Source organism: Xyrauchen texanus, chromosome 44, assembly GCF_025860055.1.
Source record: "Xyrauchen texanus isolate HMW12.3.18 chromosome 44, RBS_HiC_50CHRs, whole genome shotgun sequence".
Classification (NCBI taxonomy): domain Eukaryota; kingdom Metazoa; phylum Chordata; class Actinopteri; order Cypriniformes; family Catostomidae; genus Xyrauchen; species Xyrauchen texanus.
Window position 1 is genome coordinate 31,549,666 of NC_068319.1, and position 21,908 is coordinate 31,571,573.

General features: G+C 37.6%; 1 protein-coding gene across 2 annotated transcripts; it reads right to left on the minus strand.

Annotated features, from left to right (window-relative positions):
- Nucleotides 1-296: 296 nt before the first annotated feature.
- ubxn8 (UBX domain protein 8) lies at nucleotides 297-10,570 on the minus strand. Of its 2 annotated transcripts, XM_052117740.1 has the most exons (8): nucleotides 10,484-10,570; nucleotides 7,130-7,255; nucleotides 6,956-7,029; nucleotides 5,888-6,010; nucleotides 4,257-4,391; nucleotides 1,616-1,657; nucleotides 1,291-1,365; nucleotides 297-1,208 (listed from the first exon to the last, which is right to left on the minus strand). In XM_052117740.1, the coding sequence occupies exons 1-8, from the start codon at nucleotides 10,557-10,559 to the stop codon at nucleotides 1,038-1,040; spliced, it is 822 nt and encodes a 273-aa protein (XP_051973700.1). In that variant the 5' UTR covers nucleotides 10,560-10,570; the 3' UTR covers nucleotides 297-1,037. The 2 variants fall into 2 exon arrangements, with proteins under 2 accessions (XP_051973700.1, XP_051973701.1); XM_052117741.1 differs by lacking the exons at nucleotides 297-1,208; nucleotides 1,291-1,365; nucleotides 1,616-1,657 and adding an exon at nucleotides 1,715-2,645.
- Between the last annotated feature and the right edge of the window lie 11,338 nt (nucleotides 10,571-21,908).

A 21,908-nucleotide genomic window follows, 5' to 3' on the forward strand; every position in this document is an offset into this window, starting at 1 on the left:
CATCAACCATCTGAAAAATTGATCTCAGTGATTTGGAGCGTGGCATGATTGTTGGTGCCAGACGGGCTGGTTTGAGCATTTCTGGGATTTTCACAAACAACAGTCTCTAGAATTTACTCCGAATGGTGCTTAAAACAACAATCATCCATTGAGCGGCAGTTCTTGTTGATGAGAGAGGTCAACAAGAATGGTCAGACATGTTTGAACTGATAAAAGTCTACAGTAACTCAGATAACCACTCTGTACAATTGTGCTGAAGAATATCATCTCTGAATGCTGTTCCGAGATGCAGGTTGGCGCTGTTTTTGTGGCATGAGGGGGACCTACACAATGTTAGGCGGGTGCTTTTAATGTTGTGGCTGATTGGTGTATATAAGGTAATCATAAATATTTTTTATGCTAATCTGTAATCTAATGGTAATAATAAAAATATATGAGTGCATATAGTATGATTCTTATAACTGTATTGGTAAATGGTCTGCACTTATATAGCGCCTTTTTATTAACCTTAGATGTTACCAAAGTGCTTTCAATCACACTCATACACCAATGATGGCAGAGCTGCCATGCAAGGCACTAATCTGCCATTGGGAGTAACTTGGGGTTCAGCATCTTGCCCAAGGACACTTCGGCATGTGGAGTCGTGTGGGCCAGGATTCGAACCGCCAACCCTGTGATTAGTGACCATCCCGCTCTACCACCTGAGCCACAGCCGCCCATTACATTATAGAGAATCTGATGACAATCATACTCTAAATGTATTTGTATTTTTAAAATCGGCATAAGTGGAAGGCAGTACAATACTACTATTTGTGTGAGATTCCCCCAAACTCTATTCCTTGAAGATGCAGACTGCAGTATTTTTTTATTGAAATGACAGACATGCTTGAACAATGTGTTCTGATTATAGTGTATGTGGAGAATTAAACAGAATTTGTGTGTGCATGTATTCATTTTAAACCAGGGAGACTGATGAAAGGTCATTCTGGGCACCGGAAATTGCTGCATTCTGTCTTATCAAATCCAGGTGAATATTCTCATGTAGTGGAAGGAACTTTGCTCTCTATATTCAGCACTGTGTCCATGAATATCCCGGCCTCCTCCAGACTCACATCTGCTGTGGGCAGCAGGGCTTTTCTGGGGTAGGATGTACACAGAGTGTAGAGCACAGGATGATATCCAGATTTCTTCATCCAGTCGAGAAGAAGCTAAGGAAATTAAATGAGATGAATAATACACAAATGTTCATTTCCAGATTCTCTGGTAAAAACAGATGGAGGAATCCCTCACCAGCGAGCTCCACGTTTTGAGGAATCTTCTGTAAACAGTTCTTCCACTTGGACATCTTAGGGCAATTTTTACAACCTGTATTTGCACATAACAGTAGAGAGATTTGAACAGAAATGCTCCTCCTTGTAGCAATGGCAAGGTCATGGGATTGATTCCAAGGAACAGACAAACTCATAAATGTACACCTTGAATGGATTAGATAAAAGCTTGGAAAGGACTTTGGGAAGACTTTATTCCTAAAATATCCTGATGACTGACTTGGTCATCATGTGTTTGTTCTTTTTTATTACTGTGTATCAGATGCAGGAGATGTTTGTTCACTTACTCCGTCAGTGTCTTCAGACGGCTCCTCAGGCAAAACAATAACCTTCAACAGAAGCAGAAGAAAGACATGGAACATGAGCAACACAGATAACCAATCAAAATGTTGTTGAAGTGCATATCTCAAACATTTACATTAATTCATTTGGCAGACATTTTATCCAAAGCAACTTACAAAAGAGGAATAATACATCATAAGCAATTCATTTTAAGGAGACAGCAGTATGAAAAGTGCTGACTTAAAAAGATTCACCTGCATCAGAATAGTAGTATCCAAGACAGATTAGAAGTACAAGTATATACAGTATATCTATATAATTTTTTTTTAGATAAGAGCAGGGTCAAGTGCTCATGGAATAGAGGTGTCTTTAGCCGGTTTTTGAAGACAGCGAGTGAGTCTGCTTCACGGATGGAGTTGGGAAGGTCATTCCACCAACGAGGTACAGTGAAACTGAAAGTCTGGGGAAAGTGATTTGGTGCCTCTTTGCGTTGATACAAGGTGCTGCAGATTTCTGGTGGGATCATAGCTCTGTAGGAATTATTTTAGGGACACTGGAGCAGACTCAGCGACTGTTCTGTATGCCAGCATCAGAGCCTTGAATTTGATACATGCATCAAACAGCAGCCAGTGAAGAGAGAAAAGGAGTGGCGTAACATGCGCTCTCTTTGCTTCATTAAAGACCAGACGTGCTGCTGCATTCTGCATTCAGGAAGGCCTGCATTGAGAGCATTACAGTAGTCCAGTCTAGTAATGACAAGTGACTGAATAAGCAGTTGTGTGTCATGTTCAGAGAGGAAGGGTCTTATCTTCCTGATATTGGAGTGTAAATCTACATGATCGTGCTCTCTTTGAGATGTGGTTTGTGAAATTTTGTTGCTTATCGATGGGAAGGCGTTATTGTAATTCGACCCAGCTGAACAGTGATTTTGTGTTCAACAGCAAGGTTGACTGGAAAGACAAGTTGCAGGTGGAGTTCCGTCATCCAGGCCAGGATTTCTTCCAAACAGTCAGAGATTCGAGCAGTCACCATGGGCTAGAAAGACAAGTAGAGCTGTGTGTCATCGGTGTAAAAATGGCAAGAGAACCCATGTGCTTGAATAATGGGTCCCAGTGATGTTGTTTATATAGAGAAGAAAAGTTGCCCAATCACTGGGCCTTGAGGTACCCCAGTACTCAAAGTGTCCATCAGCATTACGTCTGCGATACTTTCATTGATCCACCACATTTTTTGGACACTGTGTCAAGTCAAATGCAGTTTCAAACTTTAAATGCATCTTACTGTGTTGAATCTCGATCCGGTTAAAAATGACAGTATCAGAGCCAATACCGATCCAGGTACTTTTGGTATTTTTGTGCAAGCATGTGCTAAGTCTAAAGCGCAATGGGTTTGGCAAAATTGCACGAAAGTGCTAATGGGCTGGGTCAAGTGCAATTTAATTGTTAGGTTCTTCTCTGGCACCATCTGCATCCTATTATACAGTCCATATACAGTGTGCATTAACTCGGTTAAATGTAAGGCATATTTCTATGACAGTGAAACGCTCCTTTTAAACGCATGGAAAATGTGTTTTTTGTTAGAATTTGGATTTATGCTCTGTTAAATTATAGAGAATTTAAGTTTTATTAATCATCTACTGACACAAAAATCATGGCTAGTATTAACAATTATTGTATTAGAATGCACTTCAACAATTTTGAAAATGGATAATTAAATGTATTTATTTAAACAGGAAATAATGTAACCAAATATATTTCTAAATTGAAAATTACACTTCATATGAAACGAAAATATAATCATAATATAAAATAAATATAAAAAGTGGTAAAAAATCATACCAAATCTAAAAATGTCTTCCACCAGCCCCATTTGCAGTGACTTAAAAATCATTCTACGACAACAGGCCGAAAAATACCAATATAAATTGTAAATATAAACAATGATAATTGAAAAAGAAACCATGACCTAAAAATATTGTAGTTTAACACAAATCTCTTAAATAATAAATATTTGTTTCATAAAACTGCAACAACAGTAATAATCATGGGCTGCGTTCCACTTCAACCTTTTATCCCCTTCCCTTGCTAACTTCCCTCCATCTCATGGACTCGGATGTTCATCATTGCTTCCGTTGCACAAGTGCCCACTACTGGCAGAACCCGTGCAATGGGTTAACCTGGAACACCCTAAGCCCTTTTTCAACTGTAGCACGTTAAAGGCACGTTGTGGAATTATTTCATGATTTTTGTACCTGAGAATTCTTTTGTACCACAGATTCAGGCAAAGTTTAGTTGTAATTTAAGAGGATTATTTCAGATAAGAATTTAGTATTTTTTTTGGAATTCTTCAATTGTTCTATTTGAAGTGCCCATGTTTTAATGCTTTTTAGATTAAATTCAGTTTAAAAGTTCCAAACACACATGACGTTCATAGACTAACGTCTAAGAGAAAAGAAAAACAGTTTGTCTGATAATATGGTGGATAATGGCAACAGTTGCCAAGGAAGGATTTGTCAGTTAAGTTTTTAGGGCGGGGATTAGAGAAGGGTCAATTAAGGGATTATATTTAAAGGGGACAACAGAACACTTGCAAACTAAGAGCTCCTTAAGAGCAAACAACTGCTCCAACAAAAGAGTACAAACTCACTGTGACCTCCTTCTTGTGTTTGGGTACTTCCTGTTGGACAGGATCTTGAGCGGCAGTCTGCAGTGGCTTACGTTTCCTCTTAGATCTCTCATTAGGAGTCTCATCAACATCATCATGTGTTTGATTCTCTTCACCCTAGTGGAAAATCACAGACAGACTCAACATCACACTTCTATACAAGTACACATAATAGTGGCTCAGGATATGACACATAATCGACTAATCCTACAGAAGATGATGGGGAGATTCACCAATATTACTCACACTTGCCTGATAGCACACGTACATCACTCAGAAGTGACGTCTATGTGTGTGTTTGAATCTGGAAGACAAATTTTAATTTTTTGATAATTTTTTATTTATTTATTCTCCCCTTTTCGGTATGCCCAATTCCCAATGCACTCCAAGTCCACGTGGCGGCATAGTGACTCGCCTCAATCCGGGTGGCGGAGGATGAATCTCAGTTGCCTCCATGTTTGAGACCGTAAATCCGTGCATCTTATCTCGTGGCTTGTTGAGCGTGTTACCTCGGAGAGGTACCTGGGGGCCCACGCTATTCTCTGTAGGATCCACGCACAGCTTAACACGTGCACCATTGAGAGCGAGAACCACTTAATCACGACCACAAGGAGGTTACCCATGTGACTCTACCCTCCCTAGCAACCAGTCCAATTTGGTTGCCAAGGAGACCTGGCTGGAGTCACTCAGCACACCCTGGATTTGAACTTGCGACTCCAGGTGTGGTAGTCAGTATCAATACTCGCTGAGATACCCAGACTGGAAGATGTATTATTATATATTTTTTTTAATTATTTTTTTCCCCTTTTTCTCCCGAATTTGGAATGCCCAATACCCAATGCACTCCAAGTCCTCGTGGTGGCATAGTGATTCGCCTCAATCCTGGTGGCGGAGGACGAATCTCAGTTGCCTCCCCGTCTGAGACCATCAGGCCACGCATCTTATCTTGTGGCTTGTTGAGCACGTTACCACGGAGACATAGCGCATGTGGGGGCTTCACACCATCCACAGCGGCATCCACGCACAACTCGTTCCACCGAGAGCGGGGACCAAGAGGAGGTTATCGCATGTGACTCTACCCTCCCTAGCAACCAGGCCAATTTGGTTGCTTTGGAGACCTGACTGGAGTCCAGCACGCCCTGGATTTAAACTCACGACTCCAGAGGTGGTAGTCAGCATATTTACTTACTGAGCTACCCAGGCACCCAGTGGAAGATGTATTATTTAAAGCTGTTTGCTCATCATGTCAATAAGACATTCAGCAGATGTCTTTGAGACGTTTATGATGTAGAATGTTTGTCAATCTGATCTTTTTAAGAGTTTTAGCAGATGTTTATTAGATAGTGATGCTTTCCAGATGAAAAGATCTAAAACCGACATCTCGGAGATGTACCTGAGCTATCCGAGTTAGGACATGTAATTTTTTTATAGATTTTTTTCAAATATGCCCAGTGTCATTTCAAACAGCTTATAATATAATACATTCTTTGGATCTTAGTTTTATTTAATTGTTATTTTAAATTGATAGACACATTTCATTGTCTACTGCTGTATGCTGTGGTGTATTTAAAATAATACAATTTTGAACTTTAAGATAAATGACTCTAGCTCACCCCGACAGAAAAACCTTGGCCGAGTTTCCACATCTCTCCGCTCATGCGATGGTTTCGTTCAATTTTCTGCTTGAGTAATGACGTCTGTCTAGGCTTTAACACAGTCTCAACGTAGACAGATGTCTTAAAACATAAACAGAAATGTTGTGAGGAGAAATATATTTATTGTTATAAACATCATTTATATATAAATACAGGCCTTGTGTGGCTAACTATTCCTTAACACCAAAGAGGGACCCATCTGCACTATCTTTAATTATTTTCTATATAAACATGAACTACACAGACTCGCTGAAATGTACATCACTGCTTTTAAAAGACGCAGTGTCAAGTTACAACTCTGAAAGGGACAAGCAATTCTCTTTCATTCAGCTGCTGCCTCTGTCATGGACTCAGTCTTTTGCTCATCTGCACTCATTTTAATTGTATGTAAACATAGGACGTCTTTGACGATGGATGTCTTTGACCGTTTCTGTGTGTTTCCGGCGATGTGCACCTCAGTGCGCCTACAATAGGTGTGTGCGTAATTTCACCATTCTTTGGACTATGATGTGTGCATTTCTTTCGGCTCATGTCAGTGTCGATTGTTTGTAAAACAAAAAGGAACTGCTATTTAAGTATGGGGCAGTTAAAAATGCTTCAAAATTGTAAGTAAACATTTTAATTCATGATTATTTCAAATGTCATGACTGTTTGATAGTTTATGGTGCTGAGTGATAACAGTTGTACTTGAGATGAACAGTTTAATATATTCAGATGGAATGTGTTGGATGTGTGTTGTGTAAACCCTGTCATTGAGTTTGCTGCATTTGAGGGGCTGCATGATGTTAGCCAATCATAACAGTGGGCATTTACATTGATGTTTTAAGGAAGCACTTTGGCCAAAACCAAGTGTTTCAGACAGAGGGCCAGAGACAGGGTGGAAAATTATCATATATTACTAAATTGTGACTGTTTTGGTGCAAAAAAAAAAAAAAAACACTTTTTTAACATTATCATTGGACTTCAGGGAAGATAATACAATTATACAAAATAGCACTTCATGACCCCTATAATGGCAAACAGTACCTTGTCATTGTGATTATGTTGTTGAATTCTTCGAACTCGCTCTTGTTTTAATCTGCCAGATTCATGTAATGGGCCTGTAAACAGCCATTACATTATATGTACACTTGCAACACAAATGCACACATGAAATGAACGGAAAAATGTATACACAAATCATCATGTGAATATACATACTGTCTGGCAGTTCTTGGCATACAGGAAAGAAGAAAAATTTCAGTCCTGGGAATATGTGAATCAGCCATGTGAAGATGCCCAGAAATATCAGTCCGCGTCCTGCCAACTTCAGAGCATCTCCAACACCTTTAACACACATAAGACATAGGCTATAAATACATTTTAAGATACATGTCAGATGTCATGGCAGACCTGAGTTATTTTACAATTGCAGCAGTAGTTGATTTTCAATATAGCAGAACATACTACAAAAAAAGGAAGCTACAAAGCTCTGGAGTCACTTTCTGGATATTGAGTACAAAATAATAATAATAAAAACAATAAATGATTTGCAAATTCTTTCTGACCTATATTCATATGAAAACAGAACAAAGACAAGATAATTCATATTTTAACAACTCAACCTTATTGTTTATTTATTATTTAAAATATTAAATATACACCCAATCTACATTTGATGCCTGCAACATATTCCAAAAAAGTTGGGTTAAAATTATAACACTACCTTATTGAACACTTACACTGGTGGCCAAAAGTTTGGAATAATGTACAGATTTAGCTGTTTCAGAAGGAAATTGGTACTTTAATTCACCAAAGTGGCATTCAACTGATCACAAAGTATAGTCAGGACATTACTGATGTAAAAAACACTATTTGAGTCATTTCTGATCTAATCAATACAGCAGCCATCAATGCAACACCTTATCCTTGAGTGATCATGCTAAACTGATCATTTGATACTAGAAAATCACTTGCCATTATATCAAACACAGTTGAAAGCTATTTGGTTTGTTAAATGAAGTTTAACATTGTCTTTGTGTTTGTTTTTGAGTTGCCACAGTATGCAATAGACTGGCATATCTTAAGGTCAATATTAGGTAAAAAAAAATGGCAAAAAAGAAACCACTTTCTCTAGAAACTAGTCAACAATCATTATTTTGAGGAATGAAGGCTCTACAATGCTTGAAATTGCCAAAAAACTGCAGATTTCATACAAAGGTGTACACTACGGTCTTCAAAGACAAAGGACAACTGACTCTAACAAGGACAGAAAGAGATGTGGAAGACCAGATGTACAACTAAACAAGAGGATGAGTACATCAAGAGTCTCTAGTTTGAGAAATAGACGCCTCACATGTCCTCAGCTGACAGCGTCATTGAATTCTACCCGCTAAACACCAGTTTCATGTACAACAGTAAAGAGAAGATCAGGGGTGCAGGCTTTATGAGAAGAATTGCAAAGAAAAAGCCACTTTTGAAACGGAAAAACAAGAAGAAAAGGTTCGAGTGGCCAAAGAAACGCAGACATTGGACAACAGATAATTGGAAAAGAGTGTTATGGATCTTAACCCCATTGAGCTTTTGTGGGATCAGCTAGACTGTAAGGTGCATGAGAAGTGTCCGACAAGAGAGACACATCTATGACAAGTGCTACAGGAAGTGTGGGGTGAAAGGTCAAGTCCTACAGGAAGTGTGGGGTGAAAGGTCAAGTGCTACAGGAAGTGTGGGGTGAAATGTCACCTGAGTATCTGAACAAACTGACAACTAGAATGCCAAAGATCTGCAAAGCTGTCATTGCTGCATGTGAAGGATTTTTTGTTATTAACAATTGTTATTGATTTCAGTGACAGATTAAATAAACATGACAGGAAATACGGAATCAAATTATATGAACTTAAACCCTTCTCTCCGAACATCCCCGGCACTTCAGCTCTTCCTCTGCACTTTTAATATTCCCTTCTAACTCCACGAGTTCTCGTGCTTTGGATTTTTTGATGAATGAGGCATACTGTATGATCCAACCCCTAAGAACCGCCTTAAGTGCCTCCCAAGACACGCCAACAGAGGATACTGAAGACCAGGTCTCCATATAAACATTGATTTCAGCCTATAACATTTATTGTAAATCAGGATTGTGCAAAAGGGATACATTAATGCGGCAACTATATGATTTCTTTTTCTCCATATGTGATAACACTTCTAAACTCACCAAGGCGTGATCTGAGACCAAGATGTTTCCAACTGAGCAGTCCATAACAGATGAAATGAGGGACTTAAAAAAAAAATCTATTCTAGAATAAATCTTATAGACTGATGTAAAAAATGTATAGTCCCAACCAAATGGGTTCAAAAGTCTCCAAATATGGGCCTGGGTAGCTCAGCGAGTAAATACGCTGACTCTCGATGGGGCGTGTGGTGAGTTGTGCGTGGATACCGCGTTTGATGGTGTGAAGCCTCCAGACGCATTGGTCTCCGCGGTAACGCGCTCAACAAGCCACTTGAAAAGATGCGTAGGTTGACGGTCTCAGACACGGAGGCAACTGAGATTCATCCTCCGCCACTCAGATTGAGGCGAGTCACTACGCCACCACGAGAACTTAGAGTACATTGGGAATTTGGCATTCCAGATTTGGGAGAAATAGTTGAGAACAAAAAATTGTCCAGATAATTTTCTCCAAATATCTGTAAGACCAAGATTTTTTACACATCCTGTGAAGCAGGATGTCCTAGGGGGCTTACACACTTTTGCTCTCCCGATGATTCCCTCTCCCGATGACTCTAGATAATCAATCTGTTTCTCGACATCCCACAATCTAGTAACAAACTAAGAGAATTTCCTATTGTCATGCTCGACAGTTGACGCTGAATCTCTCCCACAGCACAGTTCAAATTGAGTCCTTGGTCTGCAGCCCAGTGTGGGGTATAAGCTTGGGGTTTAAGTGTCTTTTCATGTCTCCAAAGCACGAGGATTTTGAATTATTTGGCATAATGTCTTCATAGAATAGCTATGGATCAGGGTGTATCAAATATCACCGGTTTATGACACAAAATTTATTAAAAACTAGCAAAGTGCGCAGAGATCGCCATTCACACGTCCGACCCTCGCATGCGTCACGTGGAGGACTTTTTGATGAGAACGGTTTCAATTAGTTTAATAAGTTCTGAAAAAAATTCAAATTGTAATAGTAATTTTTCACATTATTAATGTCCTGAATAAACATTGTGATCAGATGAATGTCACGTTGTTGAATAAAAGTACAAATTTCTTTCCTTAAGAGCAAGAAAATCGGATTTACTCCAGCCTGTTTTGGAGGAATTACATTTATAATAGACATTTGACACATTTTCAGCAACAACAAAAAGCATTTTAAATGTTGATATTATGTGATTGTAAGTGACTGTCCTTGTGTTCAGGATTTCCCCAGATTTTTGCACTTAGTTTTGCTTTAATAACGAGTGACAGTTTGAGTCCTCTATTATTTATCCTTTAATAAAAAGTGTTGTCGTTTTGTCGTTGTTTGTTTTAAAATAACTGGAAAACCTATTCTTAATTTAACCATGACCATATGTTACCTATTAACGAGTGTTTCCATGATATGAAGCAAAATCCTGCGAGGAAAATACAAAACACAACCCATCTGTTAGACATGTCAGCAGTGTGTGAAATACAAACACAACTCAACATCTAAACACGGAAGAACGATTCTTCACAATAAAAGCCAAAATAAATAAAACTCATTTTTATGAAACTAAAATGATTTGTGTTGAATTATATTATGCTATATTAATTAATATTTAATAATAACACTTCTCGGTTTTTTTTAGTAGGCCTACGTTTCTACATATCAAGTAACAACTTTATTGTTACTCTCAATTATGAGCTTCATACATGAACAGATCCCTGCAAAATTCAACTCCAAGACGGCAATATTTAAATTAATGTATTGCTCAGTGTACATCAACCGTTTTTAGATGAATAACTAAACGAACTAACTGAAAGAACAAAAAACTCTTATATGGTCTGTAGGTTTTGGCCAAAAGGAGCTTTTATTATGAACATATGAATGTGTCCTGTGTCCAATCGTCAAACGAGATCAATCCAATGGCTGTTGTCCATGTATGTTTTTGTCAGCCAATAGTCTTTGAGTGCTTGTCTGTGATTGACAGCCCCGCCGCATGCAGGACATCAGATCAGTAAATGATCATGGCGGATGAAGTGAATAAAGGGCAGAGCGTGCAGCCAAGCGGTGACACGATATTCGGCAAAATCATCCGCAAACAGATTCCTGCCAATATCATTTATGAAGATGATCAGGTGCGAGATTCATGTTTTGGCACATTAACTGCCAGCTGCGCATGCTATCATGCCTTCGATTCTAAGTGCTACAGCATTTAAAACTGATTCAGACTCACAGTTTAATGAGTGAGACTTCATTAAATAGCCACTATTATACAAATATTCTGCAGACAAAACATTTTTCAAGGACTAATTCAGTCTTTGTTCTGCAGTTTCGTTCCTATGTTGGAAATGTGCCATATTTCATATGTCAATCACACATGCGCACACGTGAGCTGTCAAACAGTGCTGAATGCTGAAAACTTTCAGTGCAATTTTACAGCTGTGCTTTTAGTACTTATTAGTAATATTACAAAATAAAAGCTTCCTTCCTGCAGGTGAAATACTGTTGATTTGAGCGAATGTACTGTAAATCTCTTTGTATAGATGAGTGTTTCTGTAAAGGAATACCCAATTTTCATTCACTTTTTGTCTGTAATTAATGATTAGTACATTGCCTCCCATGCCTTGTGGTCCCCAGAAAACCCAATGTAGAGGATTCTGATAAAGAGGTCAGTTTTAAACTCTCCCAGAAGAAATCTAGTGCACATGGATCTGTGAATCTATACTATTTTGTTTATGGTTGGCTAGCTAGTAGTGCTTTGTGTATAGAGCATAACAGTAACCATTCACATTTCAGCTGCCATGGTTTTGGAAGTATTTTTCCTTTCATTTACTTTATTGGAATTTCAAAATTTCCTCAGTCAAGGTTTCTAGGCCATGAACCAAACCAACCAACCAGCTGTTAGGTGAATCATTACAAACTTTGATTTGAAGCAAAAAAAAGTATATAAAATTGGGAATTAAGACAAAGAATGTGTACCTAACTTCATTTATTAGATTAAATGCAATCCCATGAAGCATTGTGAATGATGTAAACAACAATTATAAAAAAAAATTGACTCTGATTATGTATAAACTAAAGATACTTTGTTTATTGTAAAATATTCTTACAACCCCAATTCCGAAAAAGTTGGGACAGTATGAAAAATGCTAATAAAGGAGTGATTTGTAAATTATATTCACCCTTTGCTATATTGGAAGTAATACAACTAAACATTATATGATGTTTTACCTTGTGAATTTCATTGTTTTTTTTTAATGTTCAGTAATTTCATGTTCATGTGCTTCATAATGCACCACGCATTCTCAACTGGAGATGGTCAGGACTGCAGGCAGGCCAACCTAGCACCCACACCCTCTGCTCACACAAGCCATGCTCTTGTAATCTGGGCAGTATGTGGTTGGAAGTCAAATCAATTTTATTTGTATAGCGCCTTTCACAACACACATCATTTCAAAGCAGCTTTACAGAAGATCAGGCATTTATAGACATTAGTTTTATCGTCTGTTATGTCGATGAATCAGCATTGTGTAATTAGATAAAATAAGATTGTTTATCGTGTTTAAAAATAAGTATTTAAATAATAATTGTATTAATAACCCCAGTGAGCAAGCTGAAGGCGACTGTGGCAAGGAACACAAAACTCCATAAGATGTTGATTAATGGAGAAAAATAACCTTGGGAGAAACCAGACTCACTGTGGGGGCCAGTTCCCTTCTGATTAACAACATGAATATAATGTAAATATTACTTATGTATTGTTTTAGTCATGGTTTAAAATTATGAAACTAGGTAAGTGTTAAGAGTCTGTGTTTAAACATCGATTTTGTTTGAACTGTAAGATTAATGATTACTGTCTTTGAAGTCCATCCTGGATTAACTGCAGAAGTTCACATAGATGCAATTGTCCTTTTGATGAAGGCTTTTGTTGGCAATTGTTAGTCTGAGGTGACCGAGATAGACCAAGGTGATGCAGGCAGAGATCAGGGATGTGCAACGCAGTTCAACCTGGCCGGTAATTTCGGTGAGGTACGGTGTGGTTAGGTCTGGGATTACGATTATTTTTTAAACGATTAATCTAGCGATTATTTTTCAGTCCGATTCGATTATCGATTATCTCCCCATTAATTGACTAATAGCAATATATACATGTTGATTTACATATCAAAAAACATGAATTCCTTAACATTGCAATATATGTTTATTGCTCTTAAAATTCCAAAATAAAAGACTATACAAGTGCAAAGTAATGCATTCTTAGTCAGAGGTAGCATTCAATAAACCTTGAAAACACATAGGCCTAGCTTACTGAAAAAAAGTGCATCTTGTAATTCTTCTTTCAGATTAAAATAACAACGACTTGATGTCTAGCATTCAATAAAAAAATAACAATGTCACCCAAAATACTTGTTTAGAGCAATTGAAAGAATACAGTAATCAATGTAAACTTGAGGGCTTTAAGCTAATACAGAGAGTGCTTTTCCAACAACAAATACATAAAAATGAACAGCGACAGTGGGAGCCAGCAGCCTGTCATGGTGTCATTCCTGAACCAACAGAATTGAACATTTATGTTGAAAACACTTAGGCCTAGCTTACTGAAAAAAGTGCATCTTTTAATTCTTCATTCACATAAAAATAACAACAACATATAGTAATACACTCTGCCACTCACCTTTTTCTTAAACTCAAAATTAAAAAATAAAATTCTAGTAAAAGTGTACAGGAGCAAAATAATGCATTCTGAAGTCTAGCATTCAATAAAAAAATTAAAAGGTCACCCAGCCACCCTTAGAGCTATTGAAAGAATACAGTAACTATTGTAAACTTGGGGGCTTTAAGCTAATACAGAAAGTGCTTTTCCAACAAAAAATAAATAATAAAAATAAACATTCAGAATTCAACATTTATGTTGAACATAGGCATAGCTTACTGAAAAAAATAGTAGATGCACATGCAAATAGCAAATAACAACTTACACTCTGACACTTTCCTTTCACCTTAAGAATACTCTGTGTGTGTGTGTGTGTGTGTGTGTGTGTGTGTGTCATTCAAGACAAAATACAATCATATATTGGAGTGGAGGAATGTGAGCATTTCAACATGCAGCTGCTCCCGGGTGGCGCCTCTTCAGGTGCTGGTGCATTGCCGTGGTGCTAGAATGGAAGGCCATCTCTATTTTGCAAAGATGACATATCACGGAATTGTTTCCTTTTAAATTAAAGAATTCCCATACTTTAGAGGAACGAGTGCATGTCGCCTTGCACTTCTGATAGTCTGAGGAGCCACTCGTGTTGCTACTACTCTCCGGCGCCGCCATCTTTGTTTTGGGTCTGACGAATTGACGCGCATATTTTGCGTCAACGTATTTTTTGCGTCGACGTCATCGATGACGTCGCCGCGTTGTCCCAGCCCTAGGTGTGGTCCATCCTAAATCCAAGGTTTAGGCAATGGCATATGAAGTATCCCATGTCTTATGGTTGAAGTTGGCATCATTTCATCCTCTGAGGTCCATCATAATAGACTGAAGTGATGTTTGGCTGGCACCGGCTGCATTTAGTCATCATCATTCAGCGACAGTGGAGCAGCAGTGGAGTCCAACACGAAGCAGGAATGGTGCTGGATCCAGCCGGTTCTGGTGATCTCAGGATAGGAGTCCCGATGTTGAGACATGGAAACAAATAATATAATATAAGCATAGATGCCATAAAATGTATTGCAGTTATAAATTATGATCAGTGTTTCTGGTTTCTGGTTCCAGCAGACTAAACTAAAGCAGCCTAATTGTGGGTTGGAGGATAAATTAGGTGTATGCCTGGCTAAATAGATGAGTCTTTAGTCTAGACTTAAACTGAGAGAGTGTGTCTGCATCTCGAACAGTGTTAGGGAGACTATTCCATAGTTTAGGAGCCAAATATGAAAAGGATCTTCCTCCTTTAGTGGATTTTGATTTTCTAGTCTTGAGGTCATGAATTCATGAATTAGTTTTTCGGCATCAGCAACAGAGAGCATATGCCTTAATTTAGCAATATTTCTTAGGTGGAAGAATGCTGTTCTACAAACATTAGAAATTTGATTTTCAAAGGACAGATTGGTATCAAATATAACACCTAAGTTCTTCGCTGTTGAAGATGATGTAACAGTACATCCATCGAGAGTCAAATTATATTGTAGTGGTTTATTTTTTGAGTTTTTTGGTCCAATTATTAGTACCTCTGTTTTGTCGGAATTGAGTAGAAGGAAATTTCTGGCCATCCAATCTTTTATTTCATTGATACACTCTGCTAATTTCGAGAATTGTGAAATCTCATCAGGTTTAGAAGAAATATAAAGTTGTGTATTGTTGGCATAGCAGTGGAAACTTATTCCACGATTCCTGATAATATCTCCCAGGGGAAGCATATACATGGAGAAAAGCAGAGGCCCTAAAACTGATCCCTGTGGCATTCCATACTTTACTTTTGTTTGGTTTGACAATTCCACATTTACATAGACAAAGTGGAAGCGGTCTGCTAAATATGACCTAAACCATGCTAATGCAACTCCACAAATTCCAACATAATTCTCTAGCCTATTCAAGAGAATGTCATGATCTATCGTGTCGAATGCAGCACTAAGATCTAAAAGCACTAGAAGAGAAATGCAGCCGCGATCAGATGATAAGAGCAAGTCATTTGTAACTCTGATAGGTGCAGTCTCTGTACTGTGATGAGGCCTAAATCCTGACTGAAATTCTTTGTATATACTATTTCTGTAGAAATGAACATATTTGGTATTCTAGTATTTTTCTAGTATTTCTAGAAGTTGTCCTGCTGGAAAATGCAGGGACAGCCATGGAAAAGACAGTGCTGGATGGCAGATTATGTTGCTCCAAAATTTGGACATATCTGTCTGCATTCCTGGTGTTCTCACAGATGTGCGATTTACACATGCCATGGGCACTGACACACCCCTGGCCCATAGAGACACTGGCTTTTGGACTTGACACTGATAACAGCTTGGATGGTCCTTTTCCTCTTTGGCCTGGAGAACACAATGACTGTGTTTTTCCAAAAAAACATGGTTCCACTGTTCTACTTTCCATCTAAGATGAGGCCGAGCCCAGAGAAGTCGGCAGCGTTTCTGGACAGTTTTGATATAGGGCTTCTCCTTTACATAGTAAAGTCATAACTTGCATCTGTGGATGCAGCGGTGAGTGGTGTTGACTAACAAAGGTTTACTAAAGTAATTCCAAGCCCATGTTCATGATATCCATTACAGATGAATGGTGTTTTTTAAAACAGTGGTGTCTGAGGGATCAGAGAACACGCACATTCAGAAATAGTTTTGGTCTTGCATATAATTTACAAATCACTCTTTTTTGTTTTTATTAAAATTTTCATACTGTCCCAACCTTTTTGGGAATTGGGGTTGCATGTGCACAAGTTTAAGATGGAAAAATGTCTCATTAACATAATTGACAATGCTTGATGGGAGTGGGCAGTCATTGAACAAATTCCCTGATTGGTGGAACTCTCGTCAGGATTATGGGTAGTGTAGTTCTTCACTGGGAATTTGGCTTTTACTATCTCACTGGCTTGTGGCTTCTACTGAAGTATATGTCCTCACTAAATAACCTCAGAGCTCATGGTTGGACTGTCTTGAAAGGTTATGTTAAATATCAGTTTCCCTAAGGAGAAACTTTTTCGGACTTTTAGAGTAGGGATGCTCTGATCAGGATGTTTACAGCTGATACGGATCAGTTCACCTTTTATAAAGGTCTCTGTCATAACTATTACTATTGCTATTCATTGAATTTTCCTCTTCCCAGTAATATCACTTTGTCTAGTTTATGCTGACAAAAAAGTTTAAAAGGCTTATTAAAAAGCTTTTTTTTTTTATAAGACTTTAAAACAAGTACAGGCAAACAAAATATTCTCTATATTAAGATAGCTAACCCTATAAAAATGAAGCTTAGTGTCAAACTGATAATCCATAGGTCCAATTCAATTTAGTGACATTTTTGGTTATTGATTCATTGTCATTATTTCATATATTTATTATTTTTCCTCATTTTATTTTTGCATTGTATTTAATACATTATGTTATGGTACCTTAATATTGTATAAATAATTATAATGCTTATAAATTCTTTCCTTGCCTTTTCATTTAGTTATATAATAGTTTATTTTACTCTTGTTCCTGCTTGAACTTTAATGAGGGGAACATGTTTCTGGACTCTACGGGTGCTACTAATGTTAATGGCATTTAATCAGGAGATATTTAATAAAGATGCTTGAATTACATCACATCTTGTAACTTGTGTTATTACTGAGATGCCTATTATCGATGGAGTCATAAAACGTGAATATTGGCCAATCGATCGGATCATCCCCATTGCATTGGTGATATCATACAACATAAGGGATGTAATGTTTTAGTTTTTCATTCACTGCTAAACTACTACAGAAACAACGATTAGTTGGATTAATATTAGATTGATTATAAATTGATTCAAGACAAGTACTTGGTGCACTGTTGACCTAGATCATAGTACTAGATCATTTATTTACATATTTGATGCTTGTTTTGGTTGTTTGTATTGGCGCAGCTGCTTGGACACCTGATGGTGGTTGCATGGAAGTATGCCGAGCAGGTGGTGTTACCCAGAGGATAGCGGTTGGTGGTGAATGAAGGTCCTGACCGGGGTCAGTCTGTTTACCACATTCACATCCATGTTCTGGGTGGTCGTCAGCTGGGTTGGAATCCTGGTTAACTATCCTGTCATAGACGTTCACTGTATCACTATTCATTGTGCATCATAATTGAGGTTTATTGTTACATATCGATAGTCAATGAAAAATAAAACTGCAAATATGTGCTGTCAAAGTTCATGAATAAACTACTGTCTGAAGTCCTTTCATTGTTTTTGTGATATTGTTTATTAATGTGTTAGGTTGAAGTTTATAAGCCTTGCCACAAAGAGATATTTCTTTGAACACTGTCTCTACTTCCTGGAGGGTATTCCAGAAACCAGGTTAAGCCACTTACCCGGGTAAGTTTACTCTGAGTCAGTGGATAACCTCAACTTTCTGTTCCAAAAACTGAGGCAAATCTCGGGATATGTTAATTGGCATGGCAACTTACTCTCTGCTCATAACCTGCTCCGGAGTAGGTCATGTTCCAGAGTTAGTTTATTTCAGGTAGATGTCATTAAGTTTCAGAGGTTGTCGGCGCATTCGCGCCCTTTTGATAGTGACACAGTGAGTAATTACACAAACGATTATACTTTAAAAGCACAATACAATCTCTACCTCACAAATCATCTTTACTCTGGCATTTCCTGTCATTTGTCATATTTTAGAATGCCAAGTTTTTGCAAAGCTGTCATTGCTGCACATGGAGGATTTTTTGATTAGAGTTCTTACAAGTAGTTTAAGAAGTTCTGAATATTTTGTTCAAATTGTAATTGTAATTTTTCATGTTATTAATGTCCTGACTATACATTGTGATCTGATGAATGCCACTTTGGTGAATAAAAGTTCCAATTTATTTCTATAAGAACAAAATCTGTACATTATTCCAAACTTTTGGCCACTAGTGTATATATTTTATGTTATTTTATTCTAGTTAATTACATGTGTCGATGATGTATTCAATTGCATATTTATCATATACTTGACTTTTTTATATATATATATATATATATATATATATATATATATATATATATATATATATATATATATATAAAAAAAATATGGCCCTCGAGGTTAAAGGGATTCTGATTTCCGGCCCCCAGGCTTTCCTGGTAATGGTAAACCTGAGGAAAACATGGATCCATGATTCACTAGCTTTGTGTAAACAATGTCAGCTTTTGTCAAAGCATATGGGATAATTTTAGTGTACAGAACTCTATTTTGGAAAATGATTACTCACATATTCAGCAAAAACAAACAGCATAAATGCCAAGTAGACTGCAGTGTTTACCGGTTCTTGTGTTTAGTATTCTGAACACATCTGCAGGCCTCATGAATCCAGTCATTAACCTTTACAGGGTAATAACTGCGGTGATCTGTTATTCCTGTAGTGGTGATCAGTGCTGTCGCCTTTAATAACATATCAGTATTCCATTCCAAAGGTCAAGAGGCTCATTTCAGACATTTATTGATAACAGCAGTCACAAAAAATATTAAAGATTAGCAATATGTAGAGTTTATATTTATGAAGATCTTGGATGCAAAGGAAAATTTGTGAATTGTCCAGCGTTACTGGTAATTTATGGAATGGATAATGTACAGTCAGTAATCCCATTTATAACCTGGCTACTTGCAAACAGATATGAAATACTGACTGGGTTCAAATTATTTTATTAGCTAATAGTTCCCTCCTTTTTAAGGGACCAAAAGAAATTGGACAATTGACTAATTGAAGCTGATTCATGGCCAGGTGTGGGCTGTTCCCAGGTTATTATTATTAATTAGGCATTGTGGAATTTGCATTTAAAGGAATATAAAAAAAAAAAAACATGATCTTATCATATAACTCATATAGCCCATATTTTAGGTCACATTCATAAATAAAAAGCAAGTGTCAAAGATTTTAGGCAGTACAAAACATGCTGTGCTAAGATCAAGTGAAACATTTTGTTTATTTTATATACTCTAGTTAGTCTAATTCACCCTCACATGGGATATCCACAACGTCTTCACTGCAGACCTTTGGCAGTGAAGTACAGAGCAGCACTCCACGTTCAATGTACTTTTCCTCTATCATCCAAAAAGCAAGTTGTAGACCAAGAGCCCTCTTTGCTATGGTGAACGAGCTAATTCACCCGCGGCTCAGGACTCTGATCTGATGATCTTTGTGACTCATTTCTGCACTTCTTTCAAGCTAAAATTGTTTCCATTTACAAACATTCACATCAACAATTTCTGAAGATCCTCTGCTCGAATGTCTGTCTGAACACCCTATCTAGCCTTTCTCCTCCTTCACTCCCACTAGCCCATCATCTGTCAGTGATCTAATTTTACAGTCCAACTCATTCTGTCAGTTGGACCCTGACCCAACCTCCCTTCTTAAACACTGTGAGTCAGTCATTTCAGCACCTATTTCACATATAAACACATCTCTTGCATCTGCCATTGTTCCAACTGATCTGTTCTAACATGCCTTTTATATCTAAACTTCTGGAAAATTTGTAGCCTCCCAGTTACAATCACATCTTGCAGCTAATAATCTCTATGACCCTTTTTGCCTATTCCACAGCACAGAAACCGCTCTCTTGAAGGTTATTAATGATCTCCTCCTCTCTGCTGACTTCTCAGTATTCTGATCTTGCTTGACCTGAACTCTGCTTTTGACACTGTATACCACAAAACACTCCTTTCTCGACTTTCAGATATTGGTATTACTGGCACTGCTCTATCCTGGTTTTCTTCCTACCTCAACAACAGACAATATTTCATCTCTATTAAGAAAAACAAATCCCCTACTGCTCCTCTCACTCAGGGTACCCCCCAGGGTTCTGTACTGGGTCCACTACTGTTCATAATTTATGTTCTCACACTAGGTCAGATCATCCGCTGTCATGGTCTCAGTTATCACTGCTATGCTGATGACACCCAGATTTATACATCTGCACGTTTTGATGAAACTCATTAACTATCAATGATGTAAAAATTGGGTTAAACCATAATTTCCTCAAATTCAATGCTGACAAAATGGAGATCATGATTTCTGGGCCACAAACACTTAAAAGAAATATTGACATTTGTTTCAATATTGATGGAAATCTGACCAAACCCTCTAAAACCATTAAGAATCAGGGAATCACTTTCAATCCATCTCTTAATTTTAAAGCCCATATTACTCTAACTGCTAAACTGCATCACTAAAACTGCTTTCTTCCATCTACATCACATTGCACGTCTTCACCCCATTCTCAGTTTGAATGATTCAGAATCACTAGTTCATGCTTTCATATCATTAAATCTCGACTACAGTAACTGCCTCTTTCCTGTCCAACCAGCTAAAACTATTGCCCGATTACAGTACATCCAAAACTCTGCAGCTAGAGTTCTCAATAGCACCAAGCGTTCTGCACACATTACTCCCATCTTGTTTAGTCTTCACTGGCTGCCTGTCTCATGCTGTATCAAGTTGAAAATTCTTCTCCTGACATACAAAACTCTCAATGACCTTGTACCTCGTTATATATGTGATCTGCTACATCCATCCATACCAGCTTTCACTCTTCTTTTTTTCTGATTCAAATTGTTGTCTGTACCTAGATTTTGTTTATCCACTTTTGGTGGGAGATCCTTAAGTGTAGATGCACCTAAACTGTGAAACCCTACGTGACATCTCTATTTCTATCTTTAAATCTCAGGTTAATACATCTTTTCTCAGTGTATTATCGGTCTATTACTGATTGATGTTTTATTTCCCCCTTTGTAATTGAGATTGCAACTTCTGCTGAAAATTATATTCATGTACCTTGTGCTGTTAAATATATAGGAAGAGTAAAGTGTCCTTGAGCTTGTGGAAAGGCACTATATAAATAAAAATCAGTCACTATATAAAAATATAGTATATATATATATTTTTTTTTGCACCTTGGTTGGGAGCAGGGTACGAATTAACTTTTCTGACCCAATTTATTAGCCACTTTGATTTTTTACAGCCACCTTTATCGGATTAAGATTTACAGTATAAAGGCTATTCAATAAATATGTGCTAAATTACCTTCCACCATTAAAAAAAGATCCTTTTGGTTAATTTCATACCCTGGTTGAGAGTAAAAAGAAGCGCATATTGCCGGCTTTATATTGCCATAA

Bases quoted from the DNA above. Each gene is read 5' to 3' on its own strand.
- ubxn8 (XM_052117740.1), bottom strand. From the start codon at position 10,559: ATGTCTAACAGATGGGTTGTGTTTTGTATTTTCCTCGCAGGATTTTGC. The intron at 7,256-10,483 runs GTAACATATGGT...TGTGTGTTAAAG, and splicing joins ATGGAAACACTCGTTAATAG to GTGTTGGAGATGCTCTGAAG. The intron at 1,658-4,256 runs GTGAGTTTGTAC...CTTCTGTTGAAG, and splicing joins AACACAAGAAGGAGGTCACA to GTTATTGTTTTGCCTGAGGA.